This window comes from Dipodomys ordii, unplaced genomic scaffold, assembly GCF_000151885.1.
Source record: "Dipodomys ordii isolate 6190 unplaced genomic scaffold, Dord_2.0 Scaffold12, whole genome shotgun sequence".
Taxonomy (NCBI): Eukaryota; Metazoa; Chordata; class Mammalia; order Rodentia; family Heteromyidae; genus Dipodomys; species Dipodomys ordii.
This window is the reverse complement of record NW_012267228.1, coordinates 3250828-3264355: the sequence shown is the minus strand read 5'-3', so window position 1 is coordinate 3264355 and position 13528 is coordinate 3250828. Positions and strand designations below refer to the sequence as shown.

Genomic DNA, 13528 nt, shown 5'->3' with positions numbered 1-13528 from the left:
TGAACTCTGGGCCTAGGCACTGTCCCTTAGCTCTTTAGCTCAAGGCTAGTGCTCTACCACTTGAGCCACAGCGCCACTTCCGGCTTTTTTCTTTTTGCTTATGTAGTGCTGAGGAATCGAACCCAGGGCCTCAGGCTTGCAAGGCAAGCACTCTACCACTGAGCCACCTTCCCAGCCCGAATATTCATTCTTGATAGGTAGATTCATTGATAATAAGTCAATAAGAAGTTATAAAGAGGAACTTAGAAAGTGTTAGTGTTATGTTTTTGAGACTGAAGGGTTAGGGATTTTGGGGTGAGGGCTGAACTCAGCCTTGTTCTTGCTAGGTTAGTTGACTCCCACTTAGGCCATGCCTTCATCCCTTTTGTTTTTGCTTTTGCTTGTTTGTTTCTGCTTTTTGTTATTTTGAAGGTGGAGTCTAGTGAATGTTTCTACCCAACCTAGCTTCAAACCACAATCCTTTCAAGTAGCTAGATTACAGGTGAGAGCCACTGGTACCCAGCTAGGCTGAATTTTTTTTTTGGGGGGGGGGTCCGGTCGTGGGGCCTGAACTCTAGGCCTAGGCGCTGTCCCTCAGCTCTTCAGCTCAAGGCTAGCACTTGAGACACAGCGCCACTCCGGCTTTTTTCTTTTTGCTTATGTGGTGCTAAGGAATTGAATCCAGGGCCTCATGCATGCAAGGCAAGCGCTCTACCACTGAGCCACCTTCCCAGCCCCTAGGCTGAATTTTTTTTGGAGTACTATTCCAAACTACTATTGTTTGGTGGAACCTGTCTCTGGGCCAAGAGGAAGGTATATACTCTTAAGTTGTGAGGAATTCAGATGTTTCTTTTAGAAAATGTGTGTTCTCATTAACCTAAACGAGGGTATTTATGTCCATTCAGATTCACCAGGACACAAGACTCACCAAACATGTGCCTTTGCTCAAAAAAACACTGGAGCTGTTAGTTTGCAGAGTCAAAGCCATGCTTGTTCTTAATAATTGTAGAGAGGCTTTCTGGCTGGGAAATCTCAAAAATCGGGACTTGCAGGTAAGCCTTTGACTCACAGCTGTCTCTCCACTTCTTTAAGCCCTGTTCTCACAGTAAGACTCCTTTTAACAGGCCCTGCAGGGAGGGTGTGGCAGGGCAGATGGATAGGGTGACTGAGCCTGAATGTTGTGAAGTAGTTTATTTGCATATATGAAAACAGAATAGTGAAACCTGTTCAGGTAATTTTAGGAGAAGAAGGGAGGAAGGGATAGTAGTAGAAGGAATGAGTTTAATCAGGATATATTGAATGAATGTAAAGAAATGTCACAGCTTGGTGCCTGTGGCTCAGACTTGTAATCTTAGCTACTGAGGAAGCTGAGATCTGAGGATCTCAGTTCAAAGCCAGCCTGGGCAGGAAAGTCCATGAGACTCTTTGTCTCCAATTAACCACTAGAAAACCAGAAGTGGAGCTGTGGCTCAAAGAGGTAGAGCGCTAATCTTAAACGGAAAAAAAGCACAGGATAGTGCTCAGGCCGAGTTGAAGCTCACGACCACCAACAACAAAAGAAATGTCGCAATGAAACCCCTTAAGTGTGCGTTGGTTTGGTTCATGAATTAGAGGCACTTTGTACATGGGCTGTGCTCACAGGCCACACCTTCCACCCCAGTAAGGAAGGTGAGTAGGTGCACAGACGTAAGCAAGTGCTCAGGTCCTGGGGAGCCAGATCACAACCACCTTTTGTTACTGCCAGAGGGTCACTGTCAAGCCCTACTTCAGAGAAGATTCATAATGACATTTCTTTTTTTTTTTATTTAATTTTATTTTATTTGTGAACATACTGTACAGAGGGGTTACAATTACATGGGCAGGATAATGCGTACATTTCTTACCAAGCATTGCAGCCTCCTCCTTTGTTTACCCTTCATATCCCTTCCCAGCCTCCCTCCTCCCCCTCATAATGACATTTCTTTATATGGACAAAGGTTTGTTTGGTTATTTAGCATGCTTCCCCTAAACCAATATCCCGAAATTACTCTTTTTTTTTTTTGCCAGTCTTGGGGCTTGAACTCAGGCCTGGGCTCTGTCCTGAGCTTCTTTTTCTCAAGGCTAGCACTCTACCACTTGAGACACAGCATCACTTCAGGCTTTCTGTTTATGTGGTACTGTGGAATGGAACCCAGGGTTTTATGCATGCTAGGTAAGCACTACCACTAAGCTACATTCCCAGTCCCCCAAATTACTATTTTAACCACTGAACATTTCTAGTTTCTCAGCTGTGTGACATCTTGTATCACTTATATTAACTAGTTTGTAGTTCTGACGTTTTTACTTCCGGCCCACACCCTTCTCATTCATGTGTATAATATCTGAGGGAGTTTGTTTTATAAACTCAGCCTTGATCTTTCTGGGCTTGATTCCTTGGCACTCTACCACCTTAGCCACAAGGCTCCAGGCTCCCCCTCATCTCACAGATCCCTGTTCTGGGGCTTGAACTCAGAGCCTCATGCTCTCAAGGTTTCTTGCTCATGACTTGTGCTCTGTCAGTTGAGCCAGTCCAGCTTGTCCAGCTTTTTGCTGGTTAATTGGAGGTTAAGAGTTTCAGTCTTTCCTGACTGGACTGGATTCAAACTGTGGTCCTACAGACACAGCCTCCTGAGTAGCTAGTAGGATTACAGGTGTGAGCCACCATGCCCAGCAGTATCTGAATTTTATAATTTTAGTGTGTGTGCTTGTGTGTGCCAATACAAGGGCTTGTACTTGTCCTACATTCTTCACTTGGCTTTTCTTACTCAAGGCTTGTGCTCTGCCACTTGAGTCACACTACTACTTCTAGATTTTTGCTCATTAATTGGATATAAGAGTCTCTTGTATTTGCTTTGAACCAAGAACCTCAGGTCTTAAGCTAGGACTTAGATCTGAGTGGCTAGGATTGCAGGCAAGAGCCATCAGCAGAGTTTTATCAGTTTATATGTAGAAAGAGTAGTCCGCAAAGAGTATTTCCTTTCTTTACATCAACCTTATAATGAAGAATCTTACTGCTTGCTTGAAAAAAATTGAAACTTAGAAGTTAACTTACATAGGCCATTTAGTAATGAGTGGGGCCAGTGTTTTGAGTCTAAACAGTCCTGATCCAGAATTGATGTTCTTAAGCAATTTCATTAATACTGTTCTTTAGCTTCTGCATGGCCATTTGTTATTGGCTGTATTGGCACCTGTGTGACTTACAGTATTAGGAAAATTTTAGGTTCAGATAAAGTATTAACTGAAATTTATCAGAACAATGTGGCCTTGTAAAATCTAGTGCAATATTAGAATACACAGACTCAAATGGATCTTTTGCAGAACTGCATATTATATGAGCTTCACAGGCTGGGGTTGAACATGAACTTGCCTTGACAAGACGAACCATTTCCACATTTTGAATGCCTAGAATATCTTCCTTGTATTTTCTGTAAACCCAATACCCCAGCTTCCCTCCTCCTCCACTTTCCTCTACCAAGTCTGCATATGTGATCTTTACAACCCACCATTTGTCTTGATCCTTTCACATTTAGGGTGAAGAGATTTTGTCCCAGAATTCCCAGAGGATCTTAACAGCAGAATGTGAAGATGACAGGACAGTCCACATCTCCCAGAGCATGGAGGTTTGTCTGAAAAGGCATCCGGCTTTGATTGTGCCAGCTACTTTGAACTGGTAGAGGGTGCCAGGTGTAACTCAAGTACTTCCATGTCCATCTCCACCTGTCCATATCAACTACGAGTGTTTAGGGCCTATCATACAATCTATTGTGAAATCCGTATATAAATATACATTATACAGTCTTGTGATCACTCGGAATAACTCAAGCTGTAACATATATTACAGAGTTGAAAAGTCACTTCCAAACAGGTGGAAGCCTAGATGCTGGTGGCTCACGCCTGTAATCCTAGCTACTCAAGAGGCTGAGATCTGAGGATCACAGCTCAAAGCCAGCTTGGGCAAGAAAGTCAGAGCTGTGGCTCAAAATGGTACAGTGCTAGTCTTGAGCATAAGAGCTCAGGGACAAAACCCAGGCCCAGAGTTCAAGCTCCAAAACCACATTAAAAAAAACAAAATAAAGGGCTGGGAAGGTGGCTCAGTGGTAGAGTGCTTGCCTCACATGCATGAGGCCCTGGGTTTGATTCCTCAGCACCACATAAGCAGAAAAAGCCGGAAGTGGTGCTGTGGTTCAAGTGGTAGAGTGCTAGCCTTGAGCAAAAAGCAGCTCAGGGACAGTGCCCAGACCCTGCGTTCAAGCCCCAGGACTGGCAAAAAACAAAAAACAGGTGGAATGTAGCTCAGGACTACAAAAGAGAGGGAGGGAGGGAGCAAGGGAGAAATAAAGAGAAAACAAGTAAATAGAAGTGGGAATTTATATATTTTTTCCATAATTCAGATGAGGTCTGGATACTGAGTTCAGATAGAAGAACCTCTGCTAAGAGAGCCAGAGAGCACCTCACAAGGCTCCAAGCTCAATACCCTTTCCTACCAAAAAAGAAAGGAAAAATACCATGTCTGCTAGGGATTTATTTTGATGATAAAAACACTTTCATAGTGTAAATGTCCCTGGGTTCAATCCTGGCATTATAAGAAAACCAAAAATAAGGACTAAGGCTGTAGCTCAGTGGTAAAGCAATTGTCTGGCATGTGTCCCTAGGCGTGGACCTCAGCCACACAGATACCTACATACACAAAACCTGAGAAGTAAAATTAAGGCAAATTTGGTTCATTTTGCAGTATAGCTCATAATCAGTGCTACAGTCCTTCTGTGGTCTTACCATTCAAGAAAAATGAGGTAGCAGAGCCTGGTGGTATACTCCTGTAATCCCAGCACTCAAGAGGTTGTTGCAGGAGAATATAAGTTCAAGGCCAAAATTAGTAACTTAATCAAGACACTGTTGCAGGCTAGGGTTGTGGGTCAGGTGGAGAAATATGTGCCTGGCAAGTCTGAGGCCTAGGTCAAATTCAGTGCCTCTTCAAAAAACCTGAAATTAAATTCATTTAACAACAAATAAATGATTTTTTGTTTTGTTTTGTTTGCCAGTCATAGGACTTGAACTCAGAGCCTTGGTGCTGTCCCTGAGCTGCTTTGTTTACTCAAGGCTAGTGCTCTACCACTTGAGCCACAGCTCTACTTCTGGCTTTTTTGGTAATTTATTGGAGATGAGTCTCATAGACTGGGCTGGCTTTAAACTGCAATGCTCAGATGTCAGCCTCCTGAGTAGCTAGGGTTGCAGGCGTGAGCCACTGCCCAGCTATCATTGGTTTTAACGATGAAAACATAGTAGTTTCATATCTGTGAGAGGTATGTTGGAGCTTCGTGAGGTCACCCAGAGAAATAGCCTAAAATTCTCGATTGTCCTTTTCCTTTAGGATGATGAACCTGAAGCAAGTGATGAAGAGGAGCAGGGTGACGAGAGTGGAGACTCCTCTGACTAGGCTCTGGAAGACTCTGGGCTCCTTGAAACCTGCTTTGTGCCTTTGGAATTGGAAGCATCTTGTTTTACCCTTCAAGAGGATGTTTTACTTCACCAACTTGTGGGTTTCGTGGTGTGTCTAACTCCAGCCAAGTTCCTGCCCAGGACTGCAGTGCACAGTCACTGTTGGTTTGGATAAACAGTGGCAGTACTGTTTGCAGTTAGGGTTCTGGGCTTTGGGGGTTAGTATTGAAACTGATTTATTGTAGAATTTAGGTTTATACCTGCTTTACAAATAAATGTTTTTCTAACTTTTGCCTTAGCTACCTCATTTCTATTTCTAGGCTTTCGTCCATATTCAAGGATTGGGTAGAACTGACTTTAAAAGTTGTTCAGAAAAACAAATGGACTGGCACTAACATAGCTCTCCCAGCAAGAGTCAGGTTCCACTATCTGGACCATTTGCATTTCTGGTGAGAAGATCTTTGTGACTTCTCTAAGAGAATTAGATTTGTTAATGCCCAGATTATTATCATTATCATTATTATTATTTTCAGAAGGTGAAGAAAATTCATCATCAAACTTCTGCTGACTGTATACATATAAATTTGTTTTCACATTATTTAGAGATACATCTATATTCTAGTTATAAGCTATCTGGGGTTTGAACTCAGGGTCTGGGCACTGTCCCTGAGCTTTATTGCTCACGGCTAGTGCTCTACCACTCGAGCCACAGCTCCACTTTCCAGTTTTTTTTGTTTTTGTTTTTGTTTTTTGTTGGTCGTGGGGCTTGAACTCTGGGCCTGGGCGCTGTCCCTCAGCTCTTCAGCTCAAGGCAAGCGCTCTACCACTTGAGCTACAGCGCTACTTCCGGTTTTCTTGTGGTTTATTGGAGATAGGAGTCTCACGGTCTCTCCTGCCCGTGCTGGCTTTGAACCGCGATCCTCAGATCTCAGCCTCCTGAGTAGCTAGGATTACAGGCGTGAGCCACCAGCGCCCGGCTCCAGTTTTTTGTAGTTTGAGAGAAGAGTCTCATGGACTTTTCCTTCCTTGTCTCAGCCTCTTGAGTACGGATGATTACAGAGTGAGCCACCATCATCTGGCATGAACCACCTGAGCCTGGCTTCATAAAGACTTTTGAACCCTTTATCATCTGGCAGACAGAAATCCATACATCCCTCTTTTTTTTTTTTCCTAGAGCTGAGGACCGAACTCAGGGCCTTGCGCTCGCCAGGCAGGCGCTCTTCTGCTGAGCTAAACTCCCAGCCCCTTATACATCCCTTTCCTTGACATTCCCTGTTCCCCAACTCATTGTCCTTGGTGTTTGAAGTGAGGTCACACTAGGCTGGTTTATATGGTTTGTTTAATTGTTCTTTGTCACATGTACATATCAGTGCTAGCTTGACTCTCTTTTTAAATGGTGGTTTGACTTTCCAGTAGAAATGTCCTCCCTTGCTCTGTATCACTGGCCTTGTTTTTGGAGAGCAGGGGAGAAAAGGGGCTCCTTAGTTGTCACTGCTTGGCAGAAGATCAAAGTCTCTGGGGCGATATCACCATTTCATCTTCCAGGACAGGTTTTTGTAAGCTTCAGGTACACGCCAGAGGGCATGGTGTAAGCAACTGCAGACCGATGGGGCCCTTTACTTGGAGTGTTGCAAAGCAAAGGTGCACTTCTTGTAGGTTGCATACAGCAAGAGGATAGAACGCAGCATCTGTTTGCACATCGTCACTGTCATCTGGATCTGAGGCTCCTTGAGGCCAGTGGGCCACTGATGCTCCCTGCTGATGATTTTGCAGAAGGCTGACTTGTCTGAGACCCTGAAGGTCCCCGTCCACTTGGGTGGCTGAGCCGTGATGACCCTGCCAAAGACAGAATCCACTCCACTGAGGCGGACGGGCTGGGGCTTCCTCACCAGGCCTTTCTTGCTGTTGATGATTCGGAGCTCTGATGTGTGGCAGGGTAACTTGGGACTGACTCCAGCTTCCAGGAACGGGGTGTCTAGCACTAGAGTGACCTCTTGAAAGCACAGCTGCACTTCCAGGTCAGAAGGGGTGTGTGCAAAGCAAGGGGAGGCTTTAAAGGGGTGCTTGGAGGAAGGGGTGGGTGTCGTGTGCCGCAGCCATTGGAAGCTCTCGTCCAGTGGGGTCCATGGTGACCACAGCTGGTATCCTGCCATTGACAGTCCTAGAGGAAAAGAATCACACATGACATTTCCCTGCGGTGCTTTGGGTCAGGGCGTGGATATGACCATTTATCTCCTGTCTCATATATGATGCAGACTTACTTTGTGGTTCCCACGGAACAGATTCCAGGAGGTGCTACGGTAGTTGTGGAGTATGGCAAATACTTAAAGCGTACTAAAACTTCATGAGGCCTCACAAGCCTGAGGGAGGTTTTAACTCATTGTACAGAGGAGGAAATTAATGTGAAATGGGCTCTATAACAGGCCTGATGTCTGGTGGCGGGGGTTGCTGGGGGTCTGATGAGACCCAGCTATCTGAGGTCAGAGGAAGCTCCGCAAGTCCATGTTCCTCTCTCTTTGTAGCTCACATCAGTGGTTCTTTTTTTTTTTTTTTTCTGCCAGTCATGGGGTCTGGGCGCTGTCCCTCAGCTCTTCAGCTCAAGGCTAGCGCTCTACCACTGGAGCCACAGCGCCACTTCTGGCTTTTTTTTCTGCTTATGTGGTGCTGAGGCATGGAACCCAGGGCCTCATGCATGCAAAGCAAGCACTCTACTAGGAACCCAACTTCCCAGCCCCTCCAGCTTTGTTTTGATGCTTACTTGGAGATGAGAGTCCCACAGACTTTCTTTCCCCTATTGGCTTTGAACCAAGATCCTCAGCTCTCAGGCTCCTGAGCAGCTAGGATTTACAGACATGAGCCACCAGTACCTAGCCTAAGGGAGTTTTTAACTCATTGTTGTTTTGTTTTAAAATCTATGAGAAACCCAGTGGTTTGTACTTGGTATCCCTCCCTGCCTCCCTCTCCCACAACTGCAGTGGGCCTCTGCTTGCTTAGCAGACATTTTACCAATTCAAGCCCTTTATTTTTCAGATAGTGCCTTTCTTTTGCCTTAGGCTGGCATCCTAGACTGTTATCCTTGTCCTTTATACCACCCATGAAGCTGGGATGACATATGTACCAACATCCATCCTCAGCTTTTTTTTGGTTGAGATAGAGGGGTCTTGAAAAAATTTTTCTCAGACTGGCTTTGAACCATGATCCACCTCAGCTCTGCTTTTTTTTTCTTTCTTTGAAGAAAAAGTCTGGAACAATATAACTAACTCAAAATCTATCCAAGTAGAGGTTGTATTCCCATCATTCTACTTTAAAACTCTCAGTATGTAAGGGTTTCACTGAATTCTGAAGCTAATGGCTTTGAGCACCTACCCACCCTATTACGTGCAGACACATTTCCAGTCCCTTTTCTTTCCAGCCAAGTATGTTCCTCCATGCCTCTTCACTTCTCCCACACAAGGCAACAGCAGCGGATATGATCCCATCTCATCCTGTGATTTGTCACCATTAAAAAGCTGGCACCTCCACCACGGCGAGACAGTGAAGTTCATTTTTAAAACAGAACTGTTGGTGACATTTCAAAATCGAAGTGTACCTGACAGTGGTTAGTAGAAAGGAGATTTGTGGATTTTTCCACCTCTGGCATGTTTCTCATGATCTGTGCAGGTGCCTTGGAAATTTCTGTGTTCTAATATCTTGGTAGCTTTAGAGTGAGGAACTGAGCTATCTATTCCGGATAGCCTATGAGAGGCTTTTGGTGGTTGCTATCATGACCTTAGCATACGTCCAAGATTAGGCTTTACTATTCCACCAGGGCATGGTGGGGTGGAGAGTAGTGACTCCCATACACTCATGTCCCCCCAAAATGTATTTAATCACAAGATTCTTTTCTTGACCCGCCCCCCCCCTTCGGCTAGAGGAAGCAGTGAAGAGACTGTTGGGATGTCCTGCCCACATGGACATGCGTGAGATGGCCTCTCCCAACGTTAAAATGCAAACGTGTCAGCCCCCTCTCCCCGTTCCCAGGTTCACACACCCATTCCAGGCGTGGCTGAACCTAGCAAGTCTGTTTAAACTGTGATAGCTCTCAGATGAGGAGGACCTGGTTTTTTGGGGGGAGGGGGAGCTTCCCCTTCATAGGCCCCTCCATTTTCCCACCTGGGAAAGGGGAAGGCAGCGCCAAGGTGCAGATCCCGAGGGGCTGGAGTGCGGTGGGAGCCCGGGCCCAGGCCCACCATCGCCATCCCGGCCAGAGGCTCACCTGCTGAACACCGCGCGGGCCACACGCTCCAGAGTGGTGGCCTCATCTTCTCCCCACCGGTGCCTGGCAACCGCCTTTGTGATTCAGGACCGGGCGGGGGGGGGGAGAGGCGGGGACGGGGGCGGGGCCACGCGAGAGAGGGTGGTGCGGGACCACTCAGGACCACCCAGAAGGGAAGCCAGCCAAGATGTGAGGAGTCCACCTGTTGTTGTCCCTGCCTCGTCGGATCCAACACTCGGGCTGATGGAGCCCTGGTTCAAGACTTACCCACTCCAATCTCCCCATCATCTCTTTGACTAGAGCAGGGAAGACACCCCAGCTTCCCACCTGGCCACAGGTATACAAGTCCTGGAAACAGCAGTGTTAAGAGTTAGTCTGTGGTGGAGTGGCTTCCTGCAACAGAAAATGATGAAATCAACTCTATGACAGTATTTTCTATGTCATTTGTGACTAATTCCTCCACAAACCTTAGTGATCCTCAACACAGAATGCTAATATGCCAGTGGTACCCAGTACCTCTACCTCTTGTATATAGGTAATTGCAAATATTGTTCTGAAATGCTTCAAAATTACATTTTTTTTTTTGTCGGTCGTGGGGCTTGAACTCTGGGCCTGGGCGCTGTCCCTCAGCTCTTCAGCTCAAGGCGAGCGCTCTACCACTTGAGCTACAGCACCACTTCTGGTTTTCTGGTGGTTTATTGGAAATAGGAGTCTCACGGTCTTTCCTGCCCAGGCTGGCTTTGAACCTCGATCCTCAGATCTCAGCCTCCTGAGTAGCTAGGATTACAGGCGTGAGCCTGTAAACATATAAAGTACAATAGAATTTCTGGAGTACAGATAAAACTATTTGCGCACACAAAAAAAGAGCTAGTCTGTATTTTGTACACCCGTGCTCCCGTTCAAGGAGAGTTACCCAGAGTTTGGAAGACTTGTGATGTTAGTGTGATTCCAGATAAACTGACTGAAAACCTTTATCTTGCTAAACCTCAAAAGGGTAATTTTATCCTATTTTACAATGCTGAAAAAAAAAAGGATCAAAAATGTGGTTTAAGCCAGACACTGATGGCTCAGCTGGTCATCCTAGCTACTCAGGAGGCAGAGATCTGAGGACCGAGGTTCAAAGCCAGCCGGGGCAGAAAAGTCCCGTGAGACTTTTTTTTGGTCCAGTTGTGGGGCCTGAACTCTAGGCCTGGGCGCTGTCCCTCAGCTCTTCAGCTCAAGGCTAGCGCTCTACCACTTGAGCCACAGTGCCTCTTGTGGCTTTTTCTGCATATGTGGTGCTGAGGAATCGAACCCAGGGCCTCATGCATGCAAGGCAAGCGCTCTACCACTGAGCCACCTTCCCAGAGACTCATACCTACAGTTAACCAGAAAAGCAGATGTGAAGCTATATCTCAAAGTGGTAGAGCTCGGGCCTTGAGCTCTGGCCTTGAGTGCCCCGGCCCTGAATTCAAGCTCCATGAGGAAAAAAGCGGTTTGACACTTTTGTCAGCCTAGGTGGCTGAGGGAGAGGTGGGCAGCAGCTTACACAGCCGATGCCTGGGTGCCCAGCGCCTGGCCTCAGCAATCCTAGAGTTAATTTGTGGGCAGAGTTAATGTGTGGGAGGAGATAGTGTGGGCGGAGTTGGCGTGTGGGTGGAGTTGGCGTGTGGGCGGAGCTGGAGTGTGGGAGGAGTTGGCATGTGGGCGGAGTTGGGTATGGGAGGCGTTGGCGTGTGGGCGGAGTCGGAGTGTAGGAGGAGTTGGCATGTGGGCGGAATTGGCATGTGGGCGGAGTTGGTTATGGGAGGAGTTGGCGTGTGGGCGGAGTTGGAGTATGGGAAGAGTTGGCACATGGGTGGAGTTGGTGTGAGGGCGGAGCTGGCATATGGGAGGAGTTGGCATGTGGGTGGAGTTGGTGGGCGGAGTCAGAGTGTAGGAGGAGTTGGTGTGTGGGCGGAGTCGGTATGAGGGCGGAGCTGGCATGTGGGAGGAGTTGGCGTGTGGGTGCAGAGTGTGGGAGGAGTTGGCGTGTGGGAGGAGTTGGCGTGTGGGCGGAGTTGGTGTGAGGGCGGAGCTGGCGTGTGGGAGGAGTTGGCGTGTGGGTGCAGAGTGTGGGAGGAGTTGGCCTGTGGGCGTAGTTTGTGTGTGGGCAGATTTTAGTGGCGTTAGGGAGTGGGAGGGGCTGGGGAGCGGGAGAGTTGATGTGTAGGCGCTGTCAGAGTGGGGAGGAGCTGTTGTAGGGGGTGGAGTTAATGGCCACAGGTCCTTTTCTCCCAGAACCCTTACAGGCCTTCCAGTTTTGTCAACACCAGTAAGTGCTGTCACCTTTTGTCTGGTTCTTGGGTAAAGCTGATGAAGAAGTTCTGAGGATAGAGTCGCGCTGGGGTCCTGGTTGGAGAGACCAGTATCACCTTAAGGGACTTGCCCTATGCCGGTTGCGTACATGTGCACCCAGGTGAAGTGTAGGAAGAGTTTGGAGGGGAGTCAGAAAGTGGAGAGGAACATAAAATCTTGACACAACAGAGGGAAATGATTTTGAATTACAAAACTTATTTCCTCCAGCTAATTTTATTTTCCTCCTGAAAAGGAGAAATAACACTAGTCATTTAAAAAGCAGATGAAACTTTTTTTTTGGGTAAGGATTCTTTCTTTAAATGAAAGCTTCCAAGATCATATGATTAACATTCTTCTATGACATTCTGCGCACAGTCCTCTGTGCAAGCTGTCCAGTTCTAAGGGAGTGTTCCAGGAAATGCTATTTGCTGTTCTCTCCAAATCTGATATACAGCAGAATCAGAAACAGCTTTGCATCCCTTCGGCAAAATACCTGGGCTGGATTGCTTATGAAGAAGAAAAGATGTACCTCACTAAAAAGTGCAAACATGGGCTGGGAATGTGGCTCAGTGGTAGAGTGCTTGCCTGGCATGCATGAAGCCCTGGGTTCCATTCCTCAGCACTACATAATCAGAAAAGACTGGCAGTGGCACTGTGGCTTAAGTGGCTTAGCGCTGAGCAAAAGAAGCTCAGAGACAGTGCCCAGGCCCTGAGTTCAAGCCCCACGACTCGCAAAAACAAAATAGGCACAAACAGGACCCATGGTAAATAGCAGGCGTGTGTGTGGAGTCAGGTTTACTATAGGAGCTAGTATTCCTTCTAATGACACGCAGAGCTGCAATGAAAGAAAAACGCAGGCTGTCTTCCCAGTTACTTGGAGAATAAAGAGCTGGAGATAGTTGCTTGCTTGAGGTTAGTAAAGCTCCATCTCAACCAGTGGCAGGGCTTGGTGACATATATCTCAGCAATCTCAGCCACGGGGCAAAGCACCACGGCTGGGTACTGTGTGGGGGCATCAGATGCGCACGCGCCCCCTCAGTTCCAGAACAGCCGGAACCGGCGTGGGAGTGCGGCGCCTGGCACATGCGCACTCCGACCTCACCTCCCCGGCCTGGGCGGAGGCATCTGTTTTCCCAGGAACACCGCTGGTGATACCGCGCTTGCGCACCACAAAGCCGCACAATGGCGGACCTGCGGGGAAGGGTGTGGGTCGACGGCGCAGGCGCGCTGGCGGCCAGCGGAGGCAGGGCGCACGCGCAGTTGCTCTTCCTCAGGCGGCCGCCATGGCGGGACAGGAGGATCCCGTGCAGCGAGAGATCCACCAGGACTGGGCGAACCGGGAATACATTGAACTCATCACCTGCAGCATCAAGAAGATCGCGGACTTTCTCAACTCGTTTGGTTAGCAGGGAGCCGGAGAGGCGGGGAGGAGGGAGGCGTCGGGCGCTCGGCGGGACCCGGGGAGAGGAGCTCGGGGAGGGGGGTTCCCGGAGCCCGGGGTTGGCGCCCCCCTGGCGGCTGCCC

The 13528-nt window shown here is 47.7% G+C and overlaps 3 protein-coding genes across 4 annotated transcripts in view; 2 read left to right on the top strand and 1 right to left on the bottom strand.

The window, feature by feature from the left end:
* Fancd2 (Fanconi anemia, complementation group D2) overlaps window positions 1-5725 on the top strand; it is a 75315-nt gene extending 69590 nt beyond the window's left edge. The window contains exons 37-39 of the mRNA XM_013010343.1: window positions 885-1031; window positions 3528-3617; window positions 5366-5725. Coding sequence (XP_012865797.1) covers window positions 885-1031; window positions 3528-3617; window positions 5366-5431 — 303 coding nt within the window. The 3' untranslated portion in view covers window positions 5432-5725. The remainder of the gene's footprint in view (window positions 1-884; window positions 1032-3527; window positions 3618-5365) is intronic.
* Window positions 5726-6822: 1097 nt separating this feature from the next.
* On the bottom strand, window positions 6823-9613 carry Fancd2os (FANCD2 opposite strand). 2 transcript variants are annotated; one of them, XM_013010448.1, is made up of 2 exons: window positions 9586-9613; window positions 6823-7594 (listed from the first exon to the last, which is right to left on the bottom strand). In XM_013010448.1, exon 2 carries the CDS (start codon window positions 7584-7586, stop codon window positions 7050-7052), a length of 537 nt encoding a protein of 178 aa, XP_012865902.1. In that variant the 5' UTR covers window positions 7587-7594; window positions 9586-9613; the 3' UTR covers window positions 6823-7049. The 2 variants fall into 2 exon arrangements, with proteins under 2 accessions (XP_012865902.1, XP_012865900.1); XM_013010446.1 differs by lacking the exon at window positions 9586-9613 and adding an exon at window positions 8804-8877.
* A 3629-nt stretch (window positions 9614-13242) lies between these two features.
* Brk1 (BRICK1, SCAR/WAVE actin-nucleating complex subunit) overlaps window positions 13243-13528 on the top strand; it is a 10008-nt gene continuing 9722 nt past the window's right edge. The window contains exon 1 of the mRNA XM_013010583.1: window positions 13243-13405. Within this exon, the coding sequence (XP_012866037.1) occupies window positions 13288-13405 (118 nt within the window). The 5' untranslated portion in view covers window positions 13243-13287. The remainder of the gene's footprint in view (window positions 13406-13528) is intronic.

What these genes read in the sequence shown, in the direction of transcription:
- Fancd2os (XM_013010448.1), bottom strand. Translation starts at nt 7,586, where the DNA reads ATGGCAGGATACCAGCTGTGGTCACCATGGACCCCACTGGACGAGAGC.